The sequence below is a fragment of the Tympanuchus pallidicinctus genome, unplaced genomic scaffold, assembly GCF_026119805.1.
Source record: "Tympanuchus pallidicinctus isolate F22 unplaced genomic scaffold, pur_lepc_1.0 scaffold3, whole genome shotgun sequence".
Taxonomy (NCBI): Eukaryota; Metazoa; Chordata; class Aves; order Galliformes; family Phasianidae; genus Tympanuchus; species Tympanuchus pallidicinctus.
Window position 1 is genome coordinate 57,957,577 of NW_026294747.1, and position 25,215 is coordinate 57,982,791.

At 52.5% G+C, this 25,215-nt stretch overlaps 2 protein-coding genes across 5 annotated transcripts in view; one reads left to right on the forward strand and one right to left on the reverse strand.

The window, feature by feature from the left end:
* Window positions 1-5,300, reverse strand: part of TOGARAM1 (TOG array regulator of axonemal microtubules 1) — a 32,976-nt gene extending 27,676 nt beyond the window's left edge. For all 3 annotated transcript variants that reach the window (XM_052696511.1, XM_052696512.1, XM_052696510.1), the window contains exon 1: window positions 4,074-5,300. In XM_052696511.1, the coding sequence (XP_052552471.1) occupies window positions 4,074-5,300 (1,227 nt within the window). The remainder of the gene's footprint in view (window positions 1-4,073) is intronic.
* A 269-nt stretch (window positions 5,301-5,569) lies between these two features.
* Window positions 5,570-18,704, forward strand: KLHL28 (kelch like family member 28). 2 transcript variants are annotated; one of them, XM_052696611.1, is made up of 6 exons: window positions 5,656-5,692; window positions 6,066-6,180; window positions 8,517-9,415; window positions 11,469-11,912; window positions 14,148-14,356; window positions 14,926-18,704. In XM_052696611.1, the coding sequence occupies exons 2-6, from the start codon at window positions 6,145-6,147 to the stop codon at window positions 15,087-15,089; spliced, it is 1,752 nt and encodes a 583-aa protein (XP_052552571.1). In that variant the 5' UTR covers window positions 5,656-5,692; window positions 6,066-6,144; the 3' UTR covers window positions 15,090-18,704. The 2 variants fall into 2 exon arrangements, with proteins under 2 accessions (XP_052552573.1, XP_052552571.1); XM_052696613.1 differs by lacking the exon at window positions 6,066-6,180 and having other exon boundaries at window positions 5,570-5,692.
* The last annotated feature ends 6,511 nt before the right edge of the window (window positions 18,705-25,215 follow it).

Genomic DNA, 25,215 nt, shown 5'->3' on the forward strand with positions numbered 1-25,215 from the left:
AAACGAGCAGGACCCTGCTGAAGTACAAAGGAAAAGAACTCATGTGATTACACACTTGATTACCAGCTCATGAAAGCATTCCACTGGTGCTGCCACAAGGCTGCAGCATCCCAGCAGGCACTTCCCCACGAATGCAGTGGGGCCAGCACTGCCACCTGCACACGGGGCACTCAGTGCTGTGTCCAGGCAGGTGCGTGCAGCTGCCAGCAGGAAACACAGACAACTGTGCTTCATGTGATGAAGCCAGGCCTTGCTCTCAGAAAGAGAAATGGGAAGCTGGGGTTCTGCGAGCAGCTATTAAGCAGTAAGCCTTACGTTCTGACATGCAATGCGCTGAGCTGTGAAATCAGGCAATTGAACCACAGGACGCTCACTGTCAGAAATAACAAGAGCTATGGATTAAACAAGGCTGGCATCCATGTTTCATTTAATGCCTTTTTAACAGCTGTGTTTCCCCCAGGAACGCCACGCTCTGTCAGCACAGGCAGGGCACAGCACAGCCCTGCTGCCAGCCCTTGGCACAGCCACCGGTGCTCAACAGGTGGGGTTGTGTTGGTAGCAGCTCTCAGGCACACTGTCTGTTTGAATACCACCAGCATCACCGACAGCTCTGGGTTGACAGATGGGTACCACACAGACTTGCTTTCAAAGCTCCTGGGAGGTTACAGAGCAGCATTCCATCAGCAAACCAATTAACATCACTGGCAGGCTGCGAAGCCATGGAGGCAGCGTGCTTTATCTTCCCCACACCCATTAACCCACCCACTAACCTCACCCCTTATCTGATCAGCACAGTCTAGACGTGGCCTCGGACCATTGCTGTGCAACGTGACCCTACAAATAGCAGCAAAAAAAAAAAAAAGAACAATTGTAAAGACTCATTTCATGCATCCTTTCAGACCCCAAAAGTTAATTTTTAAACAAACTCATCTCAAAGGAATGCTTGTTTGAATTAATAATTAATTTTTTACATTTACAGAAACAAGTCAACTATGCAAATGTCATGCATGATATATCTTAGTCAAAGAGGGCAGCTATGAAGAGAGGCAGGGCTGCCCTTCTTTCTCCTCACTGTTAATGCCCCAAGGTAAAGGACTTTATTTAATTAAGTACTTTATGACAATCTCTTCCAGTTGTCAAGGGATGACTTCAGTACAGGAAGAACTGCCCAAGTTCAATAGTCCCCATTCCAATAGTTCCAACTCTGACACCTCAGAGTTAGTGATCTCCTTTCTACCAACTTCAATATGTAAGAAAACAAAATGGAAGTGACAAACAGACCGAGTCAGAAAGCAGAAGGAAGAGACATGAACACAGGCTCTGGGCAGCCTGGGCTGCTGGTTGGCAACCTGCACACAGCAGGGGTTGGAACTGGATGAGCACTGTGCTCCTGTGCAACCCAGGCCATTCTATGGCTCTATGATTCTAACAAAGAGCATCTGCAGGAGGTGCAGGATGACTTAGAAAAAGTCATCAGATGCAAAAAAAAAATTACTTCTTACTAAAAAGCAATAAGCACAGAACAAGAGAAACAGTATTTCTCCCTGTAGAAGTATTTTTGTTGCCACCTACAGTACACCACAGCAGCGAAAGCAAAGCGAGAGTGGTTAACTTCACAGCTTGAGGCCCCTGTTCAAAATTATGCTTTTACCAAATAAAGGCTGAAACTCATTCAGGTCTAATTCTGCAAAAATAGGTGGCAGAAATATATTTGGCATTCGACGCAAAGACATAAAAATAGAGATGATTCCAAAAGGAAAGTGGTAATTTTAGGCTTTAGTACTTGCGTGAACTGAAGTACTAAACTGTACTAACTGAACGCCAAGGAGGAAAGAAAAAAAATTATAATTGCCAGAAGATCTGCAGGCACTCAGACAGGTTTGTGCCAAGTGGTTGCCAGAGGAAGGAAACAGATCTGCAGACCCTTCTGTAGGTGCTACCCTCCCAGTAGGTGCTTTGTGGAGGAGGGAACCCACCTCTCCCAGCCCATAGCGTCTGGGATCGCCCACCTTGGAGAGCTGGGCAACAACCCCCAGACACACACAGATGGCATTTGCATCCACAGTTTTCACACTACGCCTATAAAGCTGCACGGAGTATAAAAGGCTTTCTTGTAGCAGTGCCAAGGATGCTGCCTACTGAAAGGAGTACCTCAGCGCCCCGACTTGCAGCCACAAAGATGTGGTTGCCTCCCCAGGTTACGTTTCAGTCCACACCACTCTGAAATGCATTTTACACACGCAACAAAAAAGAACCCAGGATTTAATTGTTTGCCTCCCTCCTTCCAGAGGTGGAAACTTTGGGCACTTTTCCCCATTTACAGAGGGAAATCAAACCACATGAGCAAAAAAGTTAAACAAAAAAGCCAGCAGCACCTCCCGTGGGCCCAGGCGTGAGCTTGGGCAGGAGCCCTCCACCACTGCAAGCCACAGCCGGGAGGGCAGCCACGTGTTTTGCGTCTATGTGAACGCAGGCAGACACATCAACTCCCTGCAGACTTTTGCAGTGCAACGTTAGCTCACATTCCTTCTTAAAGGGCTTTATTAAAACCCAGCCTGCACAAAGTAGCCTTGCCTCATTACTCCTGATCTCACTCAGTACAGGAACCAGCTACAAAGCAAGTATGAACTAAAATCTGAATCACAGAGTCATAGAACTGCTCAGGTTGGAAAAGACCTTAAGGACCATCGAGTCCAACCCCAGCCCAACCATCCTACCCCAACTCTAACAGCCCACCCCTACATCACGGCCCTGAGCACCACATCCAAACGGTTTGTAAGCACATCCAGGGATGGTGACTCAACCACCTCCCTGGGCAGCCCATGGCAGTGCTTCACAGCCCTTTCTGTAAAGAAGTGCTACCTAAGTACCTAAATATGGTAGCAAAGAAATCTATAGCCATACAGTTTCCCATTTTCTGAAAGCCACTCGCTTATTAGTAGAATTCAGGTAATTCTGGAGTAACTCATTCACTGAGGATCAAGTAATGCTATGTTAAACACATCCAGCACACACTGCAGGTCTCGTGGTACCAAAATCAGCTGTCACACACAGAACTGCAGAAGTAAAAGGGACCTGAACAATTCTTCAGAGGTTCCTTCCACTTGCAGACATCAACATAATCACTAAGCTCTACAACCAAAACGCAGGTCAAGCAGAATCATTATTTCAGCCTCACCTACGTTCCTCCTGGTCAGATCACTATGAGGAAGACGGGCCACTTTCACACATGGCAACCCACAGACTTGGTTAGAGGTGCACTGCCAAAAGCACTGGCTTCAGCCACGTGCTGGAGCTCTGCCTCCAAGGCCTGAACTGAAGCCATTTGTCAGTTTTCTTCCGAACAGCCCCAGTATTTAGCATCCATCAGGTGTTCTCAGGGACACAAGCAGGAGCTCCCTAGGCTTCTGCCAGTCATAATCAGGGTCAACAGGGCAGGATGTTGGAAGCACCCAGTGAGCACAGCATGTTTCAGCAGTGAGGTTTTCTATGCATGCTAAGTTGTTTGTTTTGTCCCGGCGTTAAATCGGATGTTTGGAGCATTCAGATCAGGTCTGCCAGGTCAACACACAGAGAACCTCACACACATCAGCAGCACAAGCCGTGCCTCAGAAATCACAGAATCACAGAACGGCCCGGGTTGGAAGGGACCTCAAGGATCACGAAGCTCCAACCCCCCTGTGCCATGCAGGGCCACCAACCTCCCCATTTCACAGCAGCCCAGGCTGCCCAGGGTCCCATCCAACCTGGCCTTCAACACCTCCAGGGATGGACGGGGCATCACAGCCTCTCTGGGCAGCTGTTCCAGCACCTCACCACTCTCACAGCACACAACTTCCCCCTGACATCCAACCTCCATCTGGCCTCCCTCAGCTTCAAACCATTTCCCCTTGTCCTGCTGTTATCCACCCTTTCCAAGAGCTGACTCCCCTCCTGTTTTAGGCTCCCTTTAGGTATTGAAATGCTGCACTGAGCTCACCCCGCACAAACACCTGTCACTTCACAAACCTCTGGAAACTGTCTCATCCTCTTACAATATTTCCCCTCGGAAAAAGCAGCCCGGCGGCACGTACCTGCTCCACGCCCTCGGCGGAAGGCACCACGTCTCCCGCTCCGCCTTCCCCGTCTCCGCCGCGCTCTGCTTCCCAGGGCAGTTTGTTCTTCCCTCTCCCGGCACTCAGGATTCTCCGCGCCGTCCCGCCGGTCGAACCGGAGCTCCGCGCGGCGTCCCCAGGCTGCGGCCCGCAGCTCCTCGCGCTCCGCGCCCCGCCGCCCGCCAGCAGCCACTCGACGTCGGCCCCGCGCGGCGCCCCGCAGCCCCGGGCGCTCGAAGGCAGCGGCACCGCGTACTGCACGCAGCCGCGCTCCCCCAGCCTCGGCAGGCTCTTCCTGGCCAGCCTGGCCCGCACCGCGCGCATCGCCCGGTCCCCGTCGTCCCGCGGCTCCGCCGCGCGCACCGCCTCGAACAGGAGGCCGCTCTCCCCGGGCCCGGCGGCCGACGCCAACAGGGCGAACGCCTCCAAGGCCGCGTGCCGCACTCTGCGCTCGCCGTCCAGCAGCGCCGGGGCGAGGCCGAGGGCCAGGCTGCCCGCGTCCAGCTCCCCGGGGTGGGCGAGCAGCGCGGCGACGCAGGCGACCAGCACCTCCTCGCGCACGCGGGCGTCGCGGTGCCGCAGCAGCTCCCGGCGCAGCAGCAGCTCCAGCACGCGCCGCGGCCCGGCCGCCTCCATCAGCTGCCGCAGTAGCCGGTGGCAGCGCCGGCGCAGGGCCGCCCGCGGGTCGCCCAGCGCTTTGGCCGCGGCCGCCACCAGCGGACCCAGAAAGGCGCTCAGCCGGCCGCCCAGGCGCAGGGCCAGCAGCTGCGCGGCCTCCAGGGCGCCCAGGGCCACCGCCGAGTCGGCGTCGTCCAGCAGCGCGCACAGCAGCCCCAGCAGTCCTAGCAGCGCCGTGCCGGGCGCCGCGGCCGCCGCGGCCGGGCCGAGGGCCGCCAGCAGCCGCTGCAGCTCCTCCACCGCCCGCGCGCGGTCGCGGCAATCCTCCTGGTCCAGCAGCCGGCCGCGCAGCTCGGCCGGGAGCAGCCCGAGGTCCGATCGTTCCGCGGGGCCCCCGCCGTTCTCCGGCTCCTCGGAGCCTCCCGGCCGCCGGGCCTCGCCGCGGGACGGCTCCCCGGGCGACGGACCTCCGCGCCGCCTTCCGCGCGGCCGCTCCGGGCCGTCCCCCGCCGCCCCGAGCTCGGGGCCCGGCGGCCGCTCCATGGCGCGGGCGGGCGGCGGCGGGGCCGGGCCCAGAGCCGCGGCCATGGGCGGCGAAGAACGGAACCGCCCCCGGCAACGCCGCGCGCCGCAACGCCGCCGTCGCCAGGGCCCGGCGCGACGCGAGCCGCGCACGCGCGGAACCGACCGCGTCCCCGCGCCGCGGGGGGAGCCGCTCCTCTTTGCGCCAACCGCCGCGGGGAAACGGAGCGCCGCGGCTCCGCCGGGAGATTCCGACCGCGCGCAGTGGAACCCGCGCTGCGGGCACACGGCGCTGCGGGCACACGACGTGCCGCCCTCCGTGCCCGACAGCCCCGGTACCGCGCGGTGGTTCGGCCCGGCCCGGCGCCGTGCGGGGCGGCGGCGCCCGGAAGTGACGCGTGCGGCCGGGCGCTGCTGTGCCGGAGGGAGCGAGGAACGGCCCGAAAACCGCGCCGCAGGTGAGCGCCGGGACGGCCGGGACCGGGATGGGGCCGGGATGGATCGCTGAGGGCCGGGCGGCGCCGCGGTGGGTGCGGCTGCTGGCGTCGGGCCCGTCCGGGGCGTTCTGCGGCGTTCTGCAGCATCCCGCAGCCTCCCTCATCGCGCTCAGCGCCGGGGCCGCCTGGCACGCGATCTTCGTTTGCTCCTCCGTGTCGGCCGGCCGCGTTGGCGCTCCCTGCGCGCTGCCGGACGGCCCGGCCTTCCGGCGCGGCAGTGCGGGGCGGGCTGCGGCCCGGCGGAGCGGTGCACGCGGCTGTGAGTGACGCCGTGATGCTCCGTCCTTACCGCGCTGCCGCCGTGCCCGGCTGTGTTTCCACCTTCCCGTTGCAGCACGACACGAGCTGAGCGCGGACACCAAGGGGCGGTAGCTGATGCTGGGGCAGCTTTTTGTAAGCGTTGTGTTGCTAAAATGCTGCTGCGTGGAAAACACCATCACCTTTCACAGGTATCCCTAAAGGACTTTGTTGTTGGTGTGTGCTCGATGGGAGGGCAGATGGCCGCAGAGCTCTGATCCAGCCGTACTGATGACTCTGTGTTTATCCTGTCTGTTCATAACAAGAGATTGCCGAGCGCTCTCACGTCCCTGAGTGGGGCGCAGCTCTCCTCTCTCTGCCCCACAGCATTCACTTTGTCAGCTCTGCTGTTACGTTCTGTGCTTGAATGCTGGCAGCTAATTTTATGCTCTCACGTGAAGCAGTTTGTAAGTGGGCTCGTTGCAAATTAGGTGCCAGTATGGAAATGATGAACTTCTTAATAACGAGATGAAGGAAGCGCACTTTGGAAGCTCGTGTAGTCATCTAGTGAATAAAAGAATTAAATCAGCTTTTCAGTTCAGAAGCGGGATGGTGGTGATGTTCCCTGCAGAACAATGGTGATGTTCCCTGCCTGTCCTGGATCTTGATGTGCTGACACGCTCCACCCTCTCACCACTGCAACAATTCAGTGAATAAGAACTGAAGAGCTCCCGCAGCTCTTGGTGGTGGGCAGCACCACTCGAATGCTAACGAAGCTGAAATTAGAGCAGGTGTCGTGGTGCTGTCAGGTATCACAACGGGAAGGAGAACTTGAAGGAATGAGTGCTTGGGAGCTGTGTGAGCTGTGGGTGGCAGCTTCCTTCTCTCTGCCCTCCCTGTGCCATAGTGAGAGCAGCTGCCTAGAGCCTGGGGAGAGGTGGAGGCAGCAGCAGTGCCCAGGGTGCTCTGTGCTCCCCCAGGAGCTGTGTGGGCTGGGTTGCAGAGCAGCTCTTCTTGTTCCACTTCTTAGAATCATAGAATCATTGAGCTTGGAAAAGACCACCAAGATCCGAGTCCATCCCCACCCACTGAGCGTGTCCCTCAGTGCCACCTCTCCATGGCTCTTGGATACCTTTGGAAACAGGTGCCCCCCCTGCTCCCTGCACAGCCTGGCACAGTGCATCGCCAGGAGAATATCTTTCAGGAGTGCATCTTTCAGAGAATAAATGTTTCCTAATATCCAACCTGAACCTTTTCTGGTGCAAAGTGAGGCCATCGCCTCTCATCCTTTTACTGTTACCTGGGAGCAGAGGCCAACCCCCATCTCACCATTTCAGAGAGTCTTCATTTCAGAGAGTTGTAGAGAGAGCAGTGAGGTCTCCTCTTCACAGCCCCTCCTCACAAGACCTGTGCTAAGGACCCTTCAAGCTTTGTTGCCCTTCTTTGGACACACTTCTGCTGATGCTGGGCACCCTGACCCAATCTCAGCAGGACAGCAGTGTGCTTGCTGGAGAGCTCTTGTTGCAGTAAAGTTCCCCAAGGGGTGAGGTGAGGGTCTCCCATCTGCTGTGCTCCCCTGCCCATTCGGAGCATAGCAGGCCCTGCTCCTGCATGCCCTTTCCTGCAGTCCAGCAGCCTGTGTGGGTCTTTTGCTCTGCTTTTTGCCAAGGGAGGGATTGTTATGACCTGTGTGGAGCAGGGGTTGTGGAGCTGGGTGCCTCCTGAGCACTGGGGCGTTATGCAGCACTGCTTGGGGTGAGATGCAGCGGGAAAGGCGTGAAGCGAGGAGCACAGGCTAGCTTAGGAAGGTTTAACTTTGTCTTGAATAAGCCAGTTCTTTATTTCACAGAACCATAAGGGTTGGAAGTGACCTCTGGAGCTCCGCCAGTCCAATCCCCCTGCAACTGCAACAGCAGTTGCACACAAATCGTGCAGGTGTGTTTGGATACCTCCAGACAAGGAGACTCCCCCACCACTTGGGGTTAGCTGTGCCAGGTCTCTGCCACCCTCACAGCACAGAGATCTTCCTCATGTCCATACGGAACTCCCTGGGCTCAAGTCTGTGCCCGGTGCCCCCTTGTTTTGGTGCTGGGCACCATAGAACAGAGCCCAGCCCCCAGCTCCACCCTGCAGATATGGATCAGTACTGCTCAGATCCCCTCAGCCTTCTCTTTTCCAGGTGCACAGTCCCAGGCTCTCTATTTTTATTCTGATCTCTATGCAGTTCTCAGGAATATGTGATGTAGAGCTCTTTCATGCATTCTGAAGTTTGCATTTTATTCCAGAAGGAAAAAATGTGTATTTTTCAATAAACGGTTAATATGGCAGTCACTGTTAATGAATACTTGTCCTGAGTTTAATGTGGATCTAAAAGCATAGAGCATGAGGGCTTGAGAGGTAAATTGCAAGGTAATACACTGATTTAGGTTAAAGCATAAACGGAAAAGTAATTTTTAAACGTTCCATGCGGCATGTCTGTGTAATATGAGTAATAAAGCAGCTGAAAGTGAAACCCTGAGTAATGCCTCAAAAATTCTGTTTGTCACAGATGGACCAGTCGTCTCCAACCTACATGCTTGCCAACCTAACACACTTGCATTCTGAACAGCTTCTGCAAGGCTTGAACCTCCTTCGCCAGCATCACGAGCTGTGTGACATTATCCTTAGGGTTGGCGATGTCAAGATCCATGCCCACAAAGTGGTGCTCGCCAGCATCAGCCCCTACTTCAAAGCCATGTTCACCGGGAACCTCTCTGAGAAGGAGAATTCAGAGGTAGAGTTCCAGTGCGTTGACGAAGCAGCCCTGCAGGCCATCGTGGAGTATGCCTACACAGGAACTGTGTTCATCTCACAGGACACCGTGGAGTCGCTTCTTCCAGCTGCAAACCTTCTCCAAATCAAGCTGGTGGTGAAGGAGTGCTGCGCCTTTCTGGAGAGCCAGCTCGATCCTGGCAACTGCATTGGGATTTCTCGTTTTGCAGAGACCTATGGCTGCCACGACCTGTACTTGGCTGCCAACAAGTACATCTGTCAGAACTTTGAAGACGTTTGTCAGACTGAAGAATTCTTTGAGCTTACGCATTCTGAATTGGATGAAATTGTTTCCAATGACTGCTTGAATGTCGTGACAGAAGAAACAGTTTTTTATGCACTGGAGTCCTGGATCAAATATGATGTTCAGGAGCGACAGAAGTATTTAGCACAGCTGCTGCACTGCGTCCGGCTGCCGCTGCTGAGTGTGAAGTTCCTTACGAGGCTGTACGAAGCAAACCATCTCATTCGTGATGACCATACCTGCAAACATCTTCTAAACGAGGCTCTAAAATACCACTTCATGCCTGAACACAGACTTTCCCACCAGACCATGCTGATGACACGACCTCGCTGTGCTCCTAAAGTTCTGTGTGCTGTAGGAGGAAAAGCTGGGCTGTTTGCGTGTTTAGAAAGGTAACGGCAGAGCTGCTGCAGCAGTTGAGTGGCGTGATGTTCGTGTGTGGTTTTTGTCACCCTGGGTCAAGACAAGCGCTGAGAAGCTGTGGTTTGCAGAGATGTGGTTACTGCTTTCCTTGCAAGTGAGTTTTCTTGCAGCGAGGACAAGCAGTGAGCTCTGTGCGTAGTGCTCGCAGTTGAGGCTTTGTTTGTACCAGTACAAATAGCAGTAAAATCTTTTTCACTCTGAATTTGGTTAATAAAGGCAGCTGTCTTCAGTTTGCATGCGACTTCTAACTCGGGAGCCCTTGGAATTAAGACTAACTTAATCAGAGGAAAAGCAGTGTAAAGTTCTTGATCACAGTGCAGTCATGCCTTTAGTGAGCTGGTCTTATTTCCCCAGTTCTCAAACTAAGCATCCTCTTCAGATCAGTGGTTTGTTGCCTCGCTGAAGCTAGCCACACCAACCAGAGGAACATAACACAGACAGCTTTCTTGCCCATACTGGTGTGCCTGGGCTTTCTCTCAGCACTGTATCAACATTTCCAGAAGTGGTAGCTCAGCTGTGAGTGTTCCTGTGTATATGTGTGCTTTTGTACATGGGCCGCTGTGATGCTGAATGCACCTTTACCAGTGCAGTACGTGTTCCCTGTGTTAAGGCAGGCTACCTGGGCTGGCCCTACAGCTGGGTGCTGGGATATTTTACTGAGCTACTCTTTTTTTGCAACAGTTCAGTGCTTGTACACATGGGCACACACTTAAGAGCAGTTGAGGATGTTGTCGAAGGTATTTACAATTTGCTTTCCTGATCAGTGGTGTCAACAGTGGCTGTTGGGACTGGGGATCCTTAGGGTTGTGTTTTTAAAGAGTAAAGGGTGGGGGAATATTGAATGCCAGATCTGTTTGGTTAATGGAATAGGAGTCCTCTGGTACAGCTCAGCTCCATTTCTTTCACAGGTTCTTAAACGATTTTAACAATGTCACATAATGGTGTGGTTCAGAATACTTTGTTGTTGTTGTTAAACTGGAACTGGAACTGCATGTTCCTGCATACAAAAACTCCTTTCATTTGTTAATTTATTATTCATAATTGTCTCAAACTGATACTTCCATTCATACTTCAATAATTTTTCATGGCAAAAAAAAAAAAAAGGAATACATCAGTTAGAAATCTTCCCTAATAATTTAGGTACCTGATTTTCCTACAGCTACAATTGAAAACGGGAGGCCCTACCTTTTTGTTTCTATTTGCAAGAAGGCTGATTTATTATTATTATTATTATTATTATTATTATTATTGGGATTTTTTGCTGCTAGTTACCTCCTGCTTCATAATAACAGAGCTTCTTGGAATCTGTTTAGTGCTGCTCTTTCCTACCTGGGCCACTGCAGTGAAGGGTCGGTGTGCTGTCAGTCATAGCATCACTGCATGGCCTGGGTTGCACAGGAGCACAGTGCTCATCCAGCTCCAACCCCTGCTGTGTGCAGGTCGCCAACCAGCAGCCCAGGCTGCCCAGAGCCACATCCAGCCTGGCCTTGAAACTTTCCCTCTAGTTAGACTGCAGTGTACAACTGCGAACTGCAGACTACTTTCTAAATGTGTGTACACGTCCATGTGTGTTCCTCTTACTCTTTTTGTCTCTCCTGTCTCCATGGCCCTTCTGAGTAGCTGAGTGTTGGTTTCTGGTTGGTTGGTTGTTTTCACTTTACCCTCCTAACTCTTCAGTTTGTATTTTGCAGCTTGCCCTATTGCATCCTGCTACCTACCAGCACCCTGCTGTCTGCCCTCACGCTGTCTGTGATGCTTTGTGCCTTCTCAGACTGTTCTGTCCTTTCAAAATCTATTTTTTCAGGTCTCAGACTTGGTGCTCTGGCTTCCCACCATGTCACTGCATAGCTGTATGCTTTTGCTCTTTGCGTTAGCTTGTGTCCAGGCCCTTGGAAGAAACAGCTGACATGGGATGAGAATTATAACGTATGCTCTTAAGACTGCGTTCCATGTTGCCCCTTTACAACAGAGCTTCATAAAGTTAGGTTTGCTCACGTAATCTTTCTTTTTTCTCTGTTTCAGTGTTGAAATGTATTTTCCCCAGAACGATTCCTGGATAGGCCTGGCACCTCTTAGCATTCCCCGCTATGAATTTGGAATATGTGTCCTAGACCAGAAAATCTATGTTGTAGGAGGGATTGCAACCCACGTGTGTCAAGGCATCAGCTACAGGAAGCACGAGAACTCAGTGGAGTGCTGGGACCCCGACACAAACACCTGGACGTCTCTGGAGAGGATGTTTGAGAGCCGCAGCACGCTGGGAGTGGTGGTCCTGGCAGGAGAGCTCTATGCCCTGGGGGGCTACGATGGGCAGTCGTATCTACGAACTGTAGAGAAATACATTCCTAAAGTGAAGGAGTGGCAGCTAGTGGCCCCAATGAACAAAACGAGAAGCTGTTTTGCTGCAGCTGTCTTAGATGGAATGATATATGCCATTGGTGGGTATGGTCCTGCCCATATGAACAGGTACGTGCTTCTCATGTCTGTAGCTTGATGCCGTAAGCTGAAAATCAGTAAAAACACAAGCTTTTAAGCTTGTGTTCAGCAGCCAGTTAAAATATTCTGAGCTAAATCGGTGTTAATCCGCAGTGGGCCTCATTAATCCTTCTGTAGCATCAGTCTAGCGATTCAGCTGGGAAATCTGTATTTGAACTTCTCTGAGCTGGAACACAAAGATGTGTATGTTCTTAACAATCCCTGAGAAGGGAAGATGACGAAGCCAAAGACATACATGCATTCTGCTGAGCCAGGGAGTGCAGGGCGCCTGACCCCAGCATCCCCAGGCTGGATATCCCAGAGGAGAAGTGCTGTGGGCATGTTTGCTCTGCCCCACTGCAGCCCCTTTGTCAGTGGGGCCCAGCAGCAGGTGCAGCCCCTGGGAGAGCCCTGCTGAGCTGCAGCACTGCAGCAGTGCCAGGTAACCCTCTGCACCTCAGGGCTGCACGGTGCCAGGGTGCGAGGTTAGCTCTGACATGTGAAATACTCCTTAGACACGAATGGGATTTTTCTCATGCTCAATATACCTTCTATTCACAGGCATGTTCTTTGTACCAGCGTGTTCTTTAATTGTTCTGTTCCCTGTTGTTTCGTGTGGGTAGTCTGGGGTATTTAGTTATGCAAAGTAGTAACTTGTACTCTTCATTAGAAGTGGGAACAAATCAGCCATATGTTCCTCCGGGAAGCACATTAATAAACAACAAGGCTGAGGAGCTGAGTGGAGAGTGCAAATGAAATCTTGGTTATAAGAGAGGATGCACTGATTATTTAACAGCACGGTGTAACGACGTCACACCAGTCATTAATTGGATTCCTCACACTTTGTGTGCTCTTATGTAAAGCAGTTTGTAAAGCAGAGGATTGGTTCCTAAACAGGGAAGTGTAACTAAATAGTTTTCACTTGGAAAAGGCAAACAGTGCTCTAGCTTACAGAAATATGTAACATCAGTAGGTTACACTACTTAGCATGGTCCTAACCTTGTTGCACAGACAAGGAGGGTAACCAAGACCTTGCTGAGGACAGTCTGTTCATGACAGATGAGTGCTTGGGGTGAATGCCTGCCTTTGAAAGGGAAACTCAGCTTTGCATTTCAGAAAATGCAAAACTTAGCACTGGAATAGCAGGAAACATCTTCATCAAGTTGGTGCCTTTGAAGGGGAAAGCTCTAACGTCAGGCCTGCAGTGGCCCCACTCTTTGTGCAGCATCTGCTCTGTTCCTCAGTCAGAAAGGAACTGCCAGCACTACCTGGGGACTTATCAAACTGACGGATATTTCATTAGTTGCCTTTTAAAATTGTACTTAGTCTTTATTGAATAGCTTTGTTTGTATTGATTATTCAGGCATGCAGTAACACGCCGTGCTGTGCAGTCGCTGGGCTCACACAAGCTCTAGCGTTAAAAGCAAGCTGACTGCTGTATAATTAAGCCCCTTTTCTCCTACTCTTTAGTGCTTCTGATTTTCCCTTCTCTTTTCTGCCTCCCTTGTGCTACTGAAGATGCACTGTGGACGGTGCTGGCCACGTATGAGGAGTGTTTGGGTGACTGTACAGATCCAGTGGTTAATGAAATGATGCTGATAATTTCTGTTTTACCCCAAAGGTCTTTTCTATCCTTTGTGCTCTGATCAGCAACCTCTTTACTTCTTTTCCTGAGGGATATGCTCTCCATGTGGTTGGGTTTTTTTGCCTCTGTCATTTTCAGGGATGCCTGAAGGAATTTCTGATTTGATGCATTACCCAAATAGACACACTTCACATCTACGTTTGGTTCAGTTTTTCACACGTTTCATTTTCTTACAAAAAGCAGCAGTCAACTTTGAAGGAGCTTTCTGTTCAGAACTCAGCTTTGAAAGATCATACTTTGTTTCAAGATGTAACCTGAAGACAAGTGGTAGAGGGGTGAGAGCACTGGGGAGATGGCTGAGCTCGTCTGGGAGTCTTGGAAGTGCTTTCTGGCAATGCTTTCTGGAGAGGCTCCAGCTGCATGAGCTGTGTGTTGTGGAAGGACCTTTGAGATGGTAGCTCTGCTTTCAGCTGTGTGTGCTGCCCTTGGGCAGTAGAAAGCAACCATGCTACAGAATTTTCCACCAGCTCGAGTGCTTTGTCAGTGCGTTCCAGTATTCCTGATCCAGACAATGGATGAGTCTCACAGATGTGGATGTCACTAAAATCTGAGCCTCACAAATGGTTTGTTTGTATTTGCAGCATGGAACGCTACGATCCAAGCAAGAACTCTTGGGAGACGGTAGCTTCAATGGCTGACAAACGAATAAACTTTGGTGTTGGTGTCATGCTGGGCTTCATTTTCGTGGTAGGGGGGCACAACGGGGTGTCCCACTTGTCGAGCATTGAGCGGTACGATCCCCACCAGAACCAGTGGACTGTGTGCCGACCCATGAAGGAGCCCAGAACAGGTAGGGGCATCTGGATCTCAGCACCTCAATTTACTTACTTTCAGAAGTAAGCCACCGTTTGAGCTGTAGAAGCTGCAGTACGTTAGGCTCACAGGGACTTGTCTGCAGGGCATCGACCTTCATCTCTGCATTGGGTCACAGATTGCTTAATCAATTCCGTAGAAGTATTTAAAGTCCAATCTGTTTTTGTTAATGCTGAGCTGTACCAGGTAGAACTTGAAATAGTATTTCTGTTTTTCCATTAGTTTTGAATTAATTTCAGCAATTCTGTGGTCGCTTTTCCATTTTACGTCGAGGCTCCATAATGCATCTTCTGTGCTGCCTGCTTGTGGAGTGTTGCTTTGCCTTAAGAAGGGGTGTGAGTGGAGTTGAAAAGGAGGGTTAGCATCTGTGGAGAGAATGACTCTTCATTTACACCCATTTTCCTTAAAGCTGGGCCGAAGAGGGAGAGGCTGGGTGGGATTGCCTGCTCTGCATTATCAGGAGGTGCCAGTGGGGACTCAAGTGGGAGCAGAAACACTCCTTAGTTTTGTGCTCAGCGATCAGCTAACTTTTTTTCCTTTCAACAGGAGTGGGTGCAGCTGTAATTGATAACTACCTTTACGTAGTTGGAGGTCATTCAGGGTCATCCTACCTGAACACTGTACAGAAGTATGACCCCATCTCGGATACCTGGCTGGACTCTGCTGGTATGATGTACTGCCGCTGCAATTTTGGTTTGACTGCACTTTGATGACAAGCAGGACTTCATGGACCTGTTGTGAGGTTGGAACTTGATGTGGTTGAAGATAAACCCTGCCACTGGAGACCATATGCTGCGTTTTCTGGAGCTGAAAAGTTGCAGGAATGTGGTGGAGTTGTGGTTGAAGTGAGGAAGGAATCATTTCCTCTTGGTTGCTGGCCTTGTTGCTTGGGTGCCACGGGCAGCAGGAGTGGGAAGCTCACCAGCAGCTGGGCTTGGGCAGCATCTGTTACAGGCAGGGAACTTTAACAAGTACTGTACATGCCTAGGACGTGGTTAGGACACTCACTGTCTGTCTGACCCTTTCACTTTCTAGAGCTTTTCTCTCTTCCTCCTGCCTACTAAGAAACATGAAGTTTACTGTGCTTGGGGTGAGAGACGTATGGGTGTGCTGTGTGACTGGGCTCTGCTGGTGACTGTCTGGTTGTGTCTTCATATTAAGAAAATGCCAGTGCTTCATAATTTTTTTATGAACCATAACTAAAGGGCTGCCTTGTTTCTGTATCTCAAGGTCTGTAAATAATAAATGCCGTAGTCCATTGCCTGTGCACTCTCCTTTGTGACCTGCTTGCTGGTAGGAGGGCTGGGACGAGTAGGAACTGCTGAAAGAACTTGGCAAGGCACATTTATTGCCTCTCAACAAAATGTCGCCATCTGATGAAGAGAATCACATTTTTAAACTTTCCCATGTATTTCTCTCTGTCGTGGACAGATGAGTACCAGAAGTGGTGACTCGGTCTTGCTGGTCTGCTGTGAGGTTTTCAGTTGTGATGCAAAGAGAAGTGACAGCATCAGAAAACGTGGCAGCAGCGTTTGCGGCATGCCGTAAAATACTCAGAAAACAATCGGTCCCATCCTTCCCCAGAGCTCACCTGTGTCTGTATCCCCTACAAATTCCCTCTTTAAAAGAATGTATGATCCCTCTCTCAGAGTGCTGGGGTGTGAGGACGAGGCTAGCTGTGTGCCTGCTGCTGTGGCTGTCCCTGCACTGGGTGCAGTGTGCAGGCAGCGCGGTGCCTGTGCTTGTGCTGCTGGCTTTCCTTCTGACTCGCTTGAGACATCTGTGCCTATGGAAGCTGTCAAGAAGAACACAGTGTAGTGAATGAGCTCTATGTGTGTTACCTTTTCTTTTTTTCAGGAGATCTGTGTTTCTTGTTCTCACAAATACATAATGCATACGTGTGGAGCAGTAAGATCCCAGCCCGGGTTCTTGCCCTGATCACCACCAGCATGCAGTGCTGCTGAGTGCAGTGCTGGGCTCAGTGCTGCTGGAGCACCAGGTGGTGATAACTGTGTGATGGCCCCAAACCTGGTGCCAATGCAGGCAAATGGAAGCTGATGCTGGGGGTTGTAAAGCTTATTTCAAAATAGATGAGTGAGTACGTAGCACTTCTAGCTAATTCAGCACGTTTGGGTTTGCCTTCTGCTTTGAACTGGGAATTGTGGTTATCCCGAATTTCTGTTTTGATTGTGTTGCCAGACCTGGTACTTAGGAAGTGTTCTGCCTCGACTTACTTCTGTTCTAACACGTTAAGTTAATGTTTGTCTCCCCTTGTTTTCCAAACCCACGTAGTATTGTTTTTGAAGGTGCAATAATATTTAAAACAGTTGCTTTGAAAGCTGTTTCTTTGTAGATACGCCTAGCAGATGTTCTCTCAGTACACTTAATTTATTGTTTATTTTTTCCCTGAGGAGCTGATTGCAGCTGGGCAAGCACTGGGGGTCTTTGTTCTTCCAGAAGCTCAGATTTGAGCAGCTGAGGGGCACAGGAGCTTTCACCATAGAGCAGAACCCACCCGTTGCAGTTGCTTGCACAAGTCACAGAATCCTGCAAGTGTCCTTCAGGTTTGGCAGAATCAAGTAGGACTTTAAAAGCAAATAATTCACAGGGTAAGAGATTTCAATGCAGTTTGTGTGACCCACAGAGGATTTCTGGTTACATAGCAATAATAGTGTAACTGGACATGAATAACTGCACTGGGTGGGAGTGCAGAGCAGGGGCAGGTGGGGCAGTGGTGGTGCTTCAGTCTGCACAGATCACCTTCACATTCCTGCCCTGGTGAATGCACGAGGCAAATGCTTCCGTGTGCTCTTCTCATTTACAGCATCACAGATGCCATTGGTTATGATGTCTTCTGACTCTATCAGGAGATAAAGTTGCTGAACAATCTAATATCAAGGAAGAAAAGCTCTTACAGTCAGGTGTGTGCCTGTAAGCACAGGAGTTGTTCCATGAAGGTCAATGTGTGCTGTACTGCAGTAGGATTCCATGAATGAAGATGCCAGTGCATCTTTGCCTGAAATACTCTCATGGAAACTATCAGGAAATTCTGTTTCTGGGCAGTAGAAGGTGGTGTGAGAGACAGAAATCATTTTGATGTCACCAGAAGAAAAAGAAATCTATTTTTTCAGCGTGATGTTATTGGTTTTCAATGCACGCATCTTTCATTTATGGAAGGCAGAAGATGTTTTATTACGTTTATCTGAGCAGCAGCAATACTAAGTTAGATGATGGAGACTGACCCTGAATCGTGTCATGTAGTATTGCTAGACTTGAAGGTAACAGCATAAAAATTCTCTTTGTACACAGCGTCAGGAATGGGAAGAACACGAGATGGAATGTGCTGCTGCTGTTGGATGAACTGTTGGGCTGGTTGGACAGAGATGGGCAATGCCTCAGCTTTAGGCATCAGTTCGTGTCACACTGCCCTCGTTCTGGTCAGGCACTTGCTGTCCTGTGTCTCAAAGCGTTTGGTGATGGGACGGTCGGGCACAACAGCTTGTTTGCACAGTGCTCCTGTTATAATGTCTGTCTTGCAGCTGAAAATCTAAGGACCTTCAACCAAGATGTCACACAACGATAAATTATCATCCAGTTCTATTTTTTAATCACTCGGAATGATCTGTAGAGCACTTTAAAATGGGCACCAGTTCATATGTGCGTGCATAGTTCCCAAATTTCTGCTTTCTTAACTCAGATATTCATCTGTAAGCTTCGTGCCTGCCTGTCCTTCCAGGAATGCTCTTCTTGCAGGAGGACTCGTGGGCTGCAAGGGCGACATGTGTCCCATGAGCACCACTCCATTCCCCTTTGCTGAGAGACAGCATGTCGCCATTGCGAAGCTGCCATCAGTAAATCCCCATCCATCATCTAAAACAATGCAAAACGTCCCAGCTTGCCTTAAATTCTTGATATCTAACTGAAAGGCAAAGAACTGGATGATAACTCCTGTTTTTTTGCCTTACGCGCTGTGCTGTATTTTAAACCCAAGGAGAAGTATAATTTTTAGCAGGATTTGATAACTGTACAGAGAATGAAACGTGCTGGGCTGTGCTGAGTGCTGTGTGAGGAGTGAGCAGTGCTGTGTGGCTCTGTGTCCGTTCCCACGTGCACACCTTTTTTAGCAGCAATGTTCTGGTTCTGTTATTGTTTACAATGTGCTATTTGAGGTCAGCAGGAAATGAGCTGTAACTTGCATCCTCGTTCCTTGCCCGTGTTCTCAACGTGTTGGCTCTTGTGATAATGCTCTGTAATGGTTGTTGTAACTATTTCATTGAGTGTGAAGCAGTTTAGTAAATAAACCTGGAGAAAAGCTTGCTTTCACACTTCTGGTGGGTGCTGAACATAAACACGTGGCTGCCTTTCTCTCCTCATGTGATGTCTTTGGGATGTGACCCAAATGCAACGGCAAAGTGATTTCCATGTATCCCTCCCCATCGTCCATCTTTCCACACCCCCACCTGCTGAATCTGCTGAGCACAGACCTGCTGCTCCTGCTTGCACTGTGCTCTAGGAAGCTCCTGATGGCTTCCCCCTGCTGATGGAGGCTCAGCATCACAGCACCTGAGCAGAAACCTCTGTTGGGTCAAGGGTTTGCAGCTAAATGTCAGTTTGCAGTTGAAAGCAATTTGTGTGCTGGGTGGTAACCTCCCCTTGTGTAATGGTCTGCATGAAGTGTCAACTGCTCACTCCATCTGAGGGAGGCGAGTAAGACTTGGCATGTGAGGTCAAGTTCTATTTTTGCTGGCTTCATCTCAGTGCTGACACACATGGTGTTACCTAATGGAGACTGTTTACGAGGGTGGATGGTGATAGGACAAGGGGAATGGTTTTAAAGTGAGACAAGGGGAGGTTTAGGCTGGATATGAGGAGGAAGTTTTGGAGCCAGAGGGTGGTGAGGCACTGGCACAGGTTGCCCAAGGAGGCTGTGGATGCCCCATCCCTGCAGGCATTCAAGGCCAGGCTGGATGTGGCTCTGGGCAGCCTGGGCTGCTGGTTGGCGACCTGCACACAGCAGGGGTTGGAGCTGGATGAGCACTGTGCTCCTGTGCAACCCAGGCCATGCTGTGACTCTATGATTCAATCAGTTCCAACCCCCTGCCACATCCAGCCTGGCCTTGAAACTTCCCCTCTACTTAGGCACCAGTGGTTCTGTCCCTTTACTTCAGTGATAAAAGAACAAACTGAACATGAAGTGGATGTTTGAGCACCCAGCTCTGAGCCTGGGCTCAAAGCCACTGCTCTGGGTGATGGTCAGAGCTGCTCTTCCCTTGGCACACCAGGCTGTGCTGCTGCTGCCTTCTGCCCGCTGTGCTCCCAAGAGCTGTGCCCTGGGTGGCAGTGAGGCACACAGCTGTCTGTTCTGAGGCCACGCTGCTGGGAATTGAGGTCCTGTGCATTTAAAGCAGAGAAATGATGTTGCTTCACGGGAGGACGGCGGTGTTGCTCGAGAGCCAAAGGTAAGGGCGCGCCTGAGTGCTTTGCTTAATTGGAGATGAAACTGAAATACTAACAGCTTTGGGCTGCAAATTTGGATCCATATTTCAGTCCCCAGACCTCCAGGCTCCAGAGAGTTGCTGAGCCTTCAGTAAATGCTGGGATGCAGCAGGTATTTAATTTGTTCTGTGGACATGGATTTCCACTGCCTAATCCCTCAATGCTCACTGAACAATGCAGGATGAGGAGCTCCCCATCTGCATGTATATCTCCTGCTGTGCTTGCAGGTCCTGGGTGTGCACTGAGCCCAGCACTGCACTGCATGAGGTGAGAGCTCTCCCATCCCTATGGGGCTGCAGGGAGAAGCAGAGGGCTGCACAACCCTTTCTAAACGCTGGCTTCAGGACGGCTGCCCCATGGAGCAGTCACCTCCACTGCCTTCAGCTCACCATTTGCCTGGGATGATGCTGATTTTTGCCTTATTTTTCCATCTCAGACCCTTGGCAAAGCACATCAGGTGAATGCCCCGGCAGCTGCCCTGCAGTGTGCAATGCAGACGAGTTGCAGGAGGTCACGGGCTCACAGTGTGGTTGGGTTGGAAGAGACCCCAAAACCCCAACACAAGAGCAGCACCTTGCACTTGGCCCCACTGGACCTCGTTTGGTCCACACAGGCCCACCCTCCTAAATCCATACCCCAGACACATTGCCTCTCTCTCAGAAGGCTGCAGCTGCTGCCCTGACCAAAGCCAGGATGTTTGCAGCCCTGCTGCCACGTCTCCCCTCTGCTGCTCCCATTGCAGGGCTGCACAGCAGCATCCCAGCCCCAGCACTCAGCTCTCAGTGCATCCCCGCGGGGTCCTGTGAGCCCAAGTCTGTGCCCAGGGACACACAGGTGCTTACAGAACCTACTGTCAAATTCTCTCTGCCACATTATTTATTTTAAACCTTGAGTTGTCCTAAATGAAAAAGCACTTCACTCATTTGTGCAGATTAATTTAGAGAGCTGGAGATAATAATATTTTATAAATTTAGCATAAATTTCCCAAAGGGTTTGCAGATATTCAGATTAAGCTCATTCCATTCAGGTTGATTTTCTGCTAGGAAACAAAGCCGAGGTTCTCTCCTTGCTTTCTCCAGAGCCTTCAGACCTGCTTTTGTTGCTGCAGTGCCTCCGGCCCAAGCACTCTGGGACGTGCCCACATCCAGCACAGGGGCAGCCCAAAGCTGGAACACCACAGATCACAGAATCATAGAATATCCTGCCTCGGATGGGACCATAAGTCCAATCCCTGGCTCCACACAGAACCACCCAGTGATCAGGCCGTGGGTCTGAGGGAAGCAGGCTCAGTGCTGTGCCAATAGAAGCCGTGGGGATGCTGTGGAGGTACCACGCATATCAGGGTGCCTGGTTCTTGGTCCTTGCTTCCTCCCAATGGCTCCTCTTTTCGCAGGGACATCCCCTGCTGTCTGCATCAGGATTACTGCAGGATGAAAAAGATCCAGTCTGCTTAACATGAAGTGACAGACCTTATCACACAGTGTCATCCTGCATTTCTGAGAGGAAAAGGAGAGTGAGAAAGTGAGAGAAAAGAAAAAAAAAGAAAAAAGAAAAAGAAAAAAGAAAAAGATGTTAACGCTCCTCGGGGAGCAGGAATTGGGATGTAGGAGGTGGGAGAGCTGAGAGCTGGGCAATGCTGCTGCCCCAGGGGGCTCAGGAATGCCTGGCTGTGCAGTGCCTAGGGCTGCTGGCAGGGGAGGGGGCAGAGGAGGGGTCTGGGTGTGTGGCTGTGTGGAATCACAGAATGGTTTGTGTTGGAAGGGACCCTTAAGACCACCCCATTCCAACCCCTGCTGCAGGCAGGGCCACCTCCCACAGCCCAGGCTGCTCACAGCTCCATCCAGCCTGGCCTCCAGTGCTTCCAAGGAGGGGCATCCACAGCCTCGCTGTGTGTCTTTGTGCCTGTGTATCTGTGTATCTGTGTATCTGTGCCCACGTGTTTCTGCATTCACATTTCCCTCTCGGAGGTGCTCCTGTGCTCACTTTTGACCCGAATCTGATGACAGGAACCTTATTTTATTCTGCAGAATGAAAAGTAAAAGGAAAATTAATCTAATCTGGCAAATTCACCTTTTCAGTCGCTCAAGAAGCAGAGCTGGCTTGGAGGCCATGGAGAGGAGCGCACCGCAGCCGTTGCCGCCGCTTAATCCGATGCGGAGAAAAGGCTGTTAAGCTCTGAAGGGATCTTACACGCATCCCCGTGGCATTTGACACGCTAATCTTACGGAGATAGATTAATTACAAACGCTATTTCTGTCGGCTTAACCGACTATCAAAAGGTCATTGCTGAAGGATGGAGCTGCCGAGGTTGCGCTGAATCGGCGGCACGGCGGGGTGCGGGGTGCGGGGCGGCCCCGGGGGGAGGGGAGCGCGGTGCGGGGCGGCCGCGGGGCACAAATGCGGGCTGCTCAGATGGGCTCCGCACCGCCGGCTTCGCTTGCAGTCGTTCCCACGCGGGCGCGTCGCCATGGGAATGGACGCCCGCGGGATCCGGAGGGAGCGGAGCGACGCCGTGCGGTGCCCGGGATGGAGCTGTGCCCGGGGCGGGGAATTGCGGCAGTCCCTGAGCCGCCATCCGCCCGCGGGTCTCTGCGCCCAACGGGGCCGAAACGCCGCGGGGCGGCACGCGGAGCTCCGTGATACCGCGTGGGGCGGGGAGCGCCGGGCGTCGGAGCGCGTGGTGGAGCTACGGGCGGCCCCGAGAGCCGCGGGCAGCGGGAAAGGCGGACTTGAAGGGTCCCCCGTCCAACTGCGACCGTTCCGTCGTTCTGTGACCCTCTTTGGGGAAATCCCACCGCGCGGCATCTCGGTGCCTCCGTCCGTCGCTCATCGCGCTCAAGGAGCGGGCAGGGAAGGAAGAGCAGAGCCGTACGGCTGCGGCCCAGAGCGGCCACGGGGGAGGAGGGCGGGCGAGGAGCGGGAGCTGCGGGGACGGGACGCGTCGGGGCTCGGAGGTTCAGCCGGGCGCTGCGGGTCGAGCTCCTACGCTCCGCCCGCGGCTCCGAGCGCTTCGGGGCGCTGAGAGCGAGCCCCGGCGCCCGGCAGATGGTAGCAAAGCTCTGCCGCTCCGTGCCGCCGCCTAACGGAGCTCCGCGGGCTGAAATTCGGGCTCTCGGCGGTGCTCGCGCTGCGGAAACGCGCTGCGGCAGGGAGCCGGGCTGGGCCGTCCGAGAGGAGCGGGCGGAAAGCTGCGGGGAGCCGGGAGGAGCTCTGCGGGGAGGGAGCGGAGGTGCGGCTCGGGGTGCGGGCGGCTGAGTGCGGCTCCTTCCGAGGGGGTTGGGGAAAGGATTCTCCGTCGCTCGCTGCAATTGCTCTTGCGGGAAGATGCGAATTGCGCGGCCAGCTGCGGCGTCGCGAGGGTTTGCGACGACCCCTAAGCGCAGACGGGAGCATTTAATGAGCCGTGCCTTAATTGGAGACGTGGAGACCCGCGGCAGCCGGCAGCCCGGCGGGCCCGCAGTACCGCCGCGCGCACACCGCGCCCGGCCCGCGTTGCCGTCGGGTGGCGGCTGTGACCGAAAAACCCCGAGGGGCGGCCGGGGGTCTCATCTGGAGGGAGGGTCGATGAGTTCCAAAGAAGCTTGGGACGAAAGTAGGGAAAACAGCCGCTCCCAGCAGGACTCAGTACAGATATTGGGCTTTTCTTTTCCTGAAGTTTTCAATGGTTTCTAAGGCACAACTGATTCTTTATTCCTCCAGAAAATCTGCTGCCTGCGTGGATCCTCTCCCTGGCTTTCAGTTCCCTTAGGAGACACCTGGAGCACCCCAAGTGGGGTCACACCGTGCCTGGGGGCATGGGGGCAATCACCCAGAATGGGCAGCTCAGGGAAATGCGTGCCTTTGTTTGAGGGACAGTCACCCACTGGGGCATGGGATGTGTCCCCATGGCTGTGCTGGGTGCACATCATGCTGGTGGGCTATGCTGTGTTGGGTGGGATTTTGTAATGTTTGCAGAAGTCAAGAAAAATGAGGCTGTGTGTCCTCCCAGGAGTGCTGGGACTCAGTATCCTCCCCACCACCCAGCTGTGAGCTTGTTTTAGCAGCAGATTGGGATTCATAGGAGTGTAAAAGCATTCCACTTGGAAATGAGCTCTAATATCCCCAACCCCAGCCCACCCCTCCATGCCCACTGCCCACATCCCTCAGTGTCACATCTCCATGGCTCTGGAACACCTCAGGGATGGTGACCCCACCACTGCTGGGCAGCTGTGCCGCTGCAGCTCTGCTCATGTGGAGAAGAAATGTTTCCTAATATCCAACCTGACCACCCCCTGGCACTGCTTGAGGCCATCACCTCTCATCCTATCGCTGTTACTCAGGAGCAGAAGCCAACCCACACCTCACCACCTGTCAGGAAGCTGGGGAGAGGAATGAGGTCCCTCTGAGCCTCCTTTTCTCCAGACTTTCCCACCCCATTCCCTTCTCCCCATAGTATTGTGCTCCAGACCCCTCCCGGCCCTATTCGCAACTCACATTCAGAGCTGTTGCCCACCACCCCCAGGGCCTTTTCCTCAACACAGCTCCCAGTCCCTCTGCCCCACACCTGCAGCACTGTGAGGGATTGGTGTGACCAAATTGCAGGACCAGGCACTGGTGTGTTGAACCTCATCCCATTGGCCTCAGCACATCGGTCAGCCTGTCCTCGTCCCTCTGTAGAGCCTCCCAACCCTCAGGCAGGTCACTGTTTGGGGGCACAGAGGACATCCTGTATCCAGCCAGCAACTGATAGGTCATTCAGAGAGAAAACAGCAGCGTGTGATGAGAGGAATGCCTCCAGTTAGTGCTGAAGAAGGGCTGGTGGAAGCCACGAGGCAAAGGAGTCACTCTCAGTGTGACATTTCAGCCCCATTAGCCTGATGGGAAATGAGATGTGTGGCACTGCAGGCTGTGCCAGAAGCTCGCTGTGTATCTGCCTATGGGATGCAAAGCCCCACAGTGCAGGTGGGTCCCGTGCTCAGGGTGGGCTTCCTTAAAACAAGGCCAATGCTGGTCAGCTGCTGAGCAGGCTGTGGTAACCCTGCACTCCTCTGCATGCGATCAGAAGCACTTTGGTCCCTTCCCCGCCTTTCCCTGGCAGCCAAGTTTACGAAATCATGTTTATTAATCAACTCCCATCTCTCCAAAATGTAATTACAAATGCTGCAGCTCATTTTGTGCAGTGTAACCTGGCATTCCCAGAGCAGAAACCTGAACTGTGCATATTGGGAACGAGGGTGAAACACTTCCAGCATCCCCTGGCAGCCGGGGCTGCCTGCCCAGCACACAGGGATCCCATGGGGGGTTGGGAACCACAGCTTTGTGGCACTTTGATTTTGGGGTGTGTGGGACCTTTCCTTCACC